The following is a 2,996-nucleotide window of genomic DNA, read 5'->3' on the forward strand; positions in this document are numbered from 1 at the left end:
GCAAATGAATGATTTTGAAAAAGTATGGATCAGTTTCTATCAAAAATAGGCTTAGGAAGGATTTTCAACAAAAAATACTTTGAGTTTAGTGGGTTTGTCAATAAATGCTCATTAACTTTTTATTTCATGGAAAAGTCACAATTGCTCGTTCAAGTGCAAGGGCTGAACATAAGCAATGAGGAACTTTCTTTTGTATTTCTCCTTTAAGAATAAGATTACATTTAAGGAAGGTGATTTCTTTCAAAATATGACAGAAATCTGGGTAAAGACACAAAAGTTTACAGCAACAATTCTACAAACCCACCCAGCCCAACCAGTCCTCTTCTTTTTCATAGTTCATCATTCTCGTCTGCTTTCTTGACCTCCACTTCCTTGTATCTATACCATGAAGAGCACACCAAGTAAAAGCCAAAGTTGAGCACACTCACTGCTGCCAAGAGCCAATAGAAGTAGTTCAGCTGGTCCCTGTTCAAATTATTGCTGGCTAGCCATCCCCCGCTCACCTTGTTCACCACATTCACCACCACTGAACTCAAGTAGTAGCCGAATGCTAAAGAACACCATGAGATAGCAGTCCCCAGTGACTTCATCCCCACTGAGCTCTCTGCGTAGAAGAACTCCATGAGTCCCACCAGGGTGAACATGTCAGCTGCCCCAAAGATTGCATACTGGAATGCTAGCCAGAACACCGTCATCGGCAGCGGGCTCATGGAGTCCACCATGTTATGATCGATAGCAACGTTTTTCCGGCGTGTCTCGACAACTCCGGCGATCGACATTGAGATAATGGAGAGGACGAGCCCAACTCCAATGCGCTGAAGATATGTGATGCCGGTAGGGATTCCAGTGAATTTACGAGCAAAGGGGACGAGCACCTGGTCGTATAAAGGAACGAGGGGGATGACGAAGAGGAAGGGGATGACAGGAAGTGATGCGGCCGGCACTCGGAAGCCGAAGAGGTCGGGATCCATGGTGAGTCCTTGTTGCACAGAGAAGGTCATAAGTTGTGCCAGACATGTGTTCATGAAAATTGTGCTGAGGATGATGGGAAGCATGCGGATTATAATTTTGGTTTCCTCAACTTGGGTCACTGTGCAAAGTCTCCAATCTGATGTTGCATCACTGGGACTCTTCTGGATTGCAGCTCTGTCCAAGAACCTGTAGAAAGAAAAAGAGAACGTGGGTCTCAGTCTTTACGTTCTTTAAGAGCTCACAGATTTTTGCTGCATTTTCTCTGCAAATCCGAGGTTCTTTAAGATTGAAACATTCCTGAATGCTCTTAATTGATCATCTGTTCTAAGTACCTTAGTTGATAAGTTCTCTTTAAGATTTCAGTCTCCTCCGCCGCTTCCTTATCTTCCAATTCATGCAGTTTTTCATCTGGGGCTGGTACTGGGAGCTTCCAATTCTTTCCAGAAGCTACTAACACCTGGTGGAATATGAAACATTCATCGTTTAGGTACTCATGACGAGGCAATTTAGTAACAAGAATCATCAATCAACTATGAAGAACACCTATCTGGGTTGCTTACCTGAAGTATCCGGACAACGGGGCCTCTTCGATTAGGAACATTAATTATATAAAATCTCTTCCCTAAGAAGACGACGATGACACCAAAAAACAGAGCAGTAGCGCAGATTCCGAATGCCCAAGCCCAGCCTTTGTTAGTACTCACCCACACCACAAAGGTGAGACCCATTACAGACCCAAAGGTGAGGCTGAAGACGAACCAGTTGAAAAAGCTGGAGACAGTCTTGGTGTCTCTCTCATCAAATTGGTCAGCCCCGAGAGAAGGCAACGAGGCTTTGATCCCGCTTGATCCCAGTGCAACCAAGTACAAGCCAGAATAGAGCATGGCCAGTTGCCCACTGCTTGCAGCGTCGCATTTGCTGCTGTCAAATATAGCCAGTCCTCCGCATGGGGTTGGCTTCAGTACATCAAAGTGAGCTTGCATGCTAAGCACTAGGTACCCCTGACCAAGAATTTTAGGAACCAGGAGTTAGAACTCACAACTTCTGTCTAAAAACCAGAAAGAAACAAGAGTGGAAGTTAAATTTCAATTTCTTGTTTCTGTAAGTATAAAGCTAGCTTCTCTATAAAGCAGAAAAGTAGATTCATCTTCTGTCTAACAAAAAGAAAGAAACAAGAGTAGAAGTTAAATTTCAATTTCTTGTTTCTGTAAGTATAAAGCTAGCTTCTCTATAAAGCAGAAAAGAAGCTTCAACTTCTGTCTAAAAACCAGAAAGAAACAAGAGTAGAAGTTAAATTTCAATTTCTTGTTGCTGTAAGTATAAAGGTAGCTTCTCTATGAAGCAGAAAAGAAGCTTTCAAAACAGGTTGGAAGGGACTCGGGAAGGAAGGATTGATTGGAAGGGATAAATACTCACCACCATCTCAACGCATCCAAAGAGGAGGCATGTCTTGAATCTACTCAAATAAGTATCAGATAAGAATCCTCCCAGAAGGGCCAGCAGGAAAGCAGTTCCCACATAGTTTGTGAGAGTGTTGGCTGATTTTGTTAGATTAAAATTCATGAAGCCACTGAAGTAAGTCACCAAGCTCACTACGTTTGACATGAAGGCCATGTTCTCCAGTACCTGCATGCCTGAAAAGATAAAACAACTCAAACCAATGATAGAACAAAATCTAGAACCAGAAAACCAAGATAGGTTTTAGAAAGAGAGAGAGAGAGAGAAGAGTAAGTTACCACAGACAAAGATGGCAGCTTTTACTCCCCCAAGCTTTCGTTCTTGGAACTTTCCATCCATGGTGGTTGCCTGTGCATATCAGAAAACAAAACTGGGTCAGTTTAGAGGGAAAAGCTGGGATTAGAGAGAGAGTTCTTGTTTGGAAAGAATAAGAGCTCAGTAGAGTACCATTATCTGAGTCCTGACAAGACAAAAGAAGGATAAATTGTTGCTGCTCTCTCAGACAACTCAATGCTTCATTATATAGCAACAGATGTGCCACTCCCTAACTACTTCCAAAGACAAAA

The 2,996-nt window shown here is 42.7% G+C and overlaps 1 protein-coding gene across 1 annotated transcript; it reads right to left on the reverse strand.

Moving 5' to 3' along the window:
- Positions 1-203: 203 nt before the first annotated feature.
- On the reverse strand, positions 204-2,769 carry LOC137938459 (protein NRT1/ PTR FAMILY 4.5-like). Its single transcript, XM_068783413.1, has 6 exons — positions 2,709-2,769; positions 2,389-2,606; positions 2,241-2,306; positions 1,533-1,973; positions 1,305-1,429; positions 204-1,158 (listed from the first exon to the last, which is right to left on the reverse strand). Exons 1-6 carry the CDS (start codon positions 2,767-2,769, stop codon positions 330-332), a joined length of 1,740 nt encoding a protein of 579 aa, XP_068639514.1. The 3' UTR covers positions 204-329.
- Between the last annotated feature and the right edge of the window lie 227 nt (positions 2,770-2,996).

This window comes from Aristolochia californica, unplaced genomic scaffold (genome assembly GCF_029961685.1).
Source record: "Aristolochia californica isolate CCGP_79_NKW_82.1479 unplaced genomic scaffold, dmAriCali1.0.hap1 SCAF_8, whole genome shotgun sequence".
Classification (NCBI taxonomy): Eukaryota; Viridiplantae; Streptophyta; class Magnoliopsida; order Piperales; family Aristolochiaceae; genus Aristolochia; species Aristolochia californica.

Excerpts from the sequence above, each read along its gene's own strand:
- LOC137938459 (XM_068783413.1), bottom strand. The coding sequence starts at position 2,769 with ATGGATGGAAAGTTCCAAGAACGAAAGCTTGGGGGAGTAAAAGCTGCC. Across the intron at positions 2,607-2,708 it reads AGCTGCCATCTTTGTCTGTG|GCATGCAGGTACTGGAGAAC; the intron begins GTAACTTACTCT and ends TTATCTTTTCAG. Across the intron at positions 1,430-1,532 it reads CCGTTGTCCGGATACTTCAG|GTGTTAGTAGCTTCTGGAAA; the intron begins GTAAGCAACCCA and ends ATATTCCACCAG.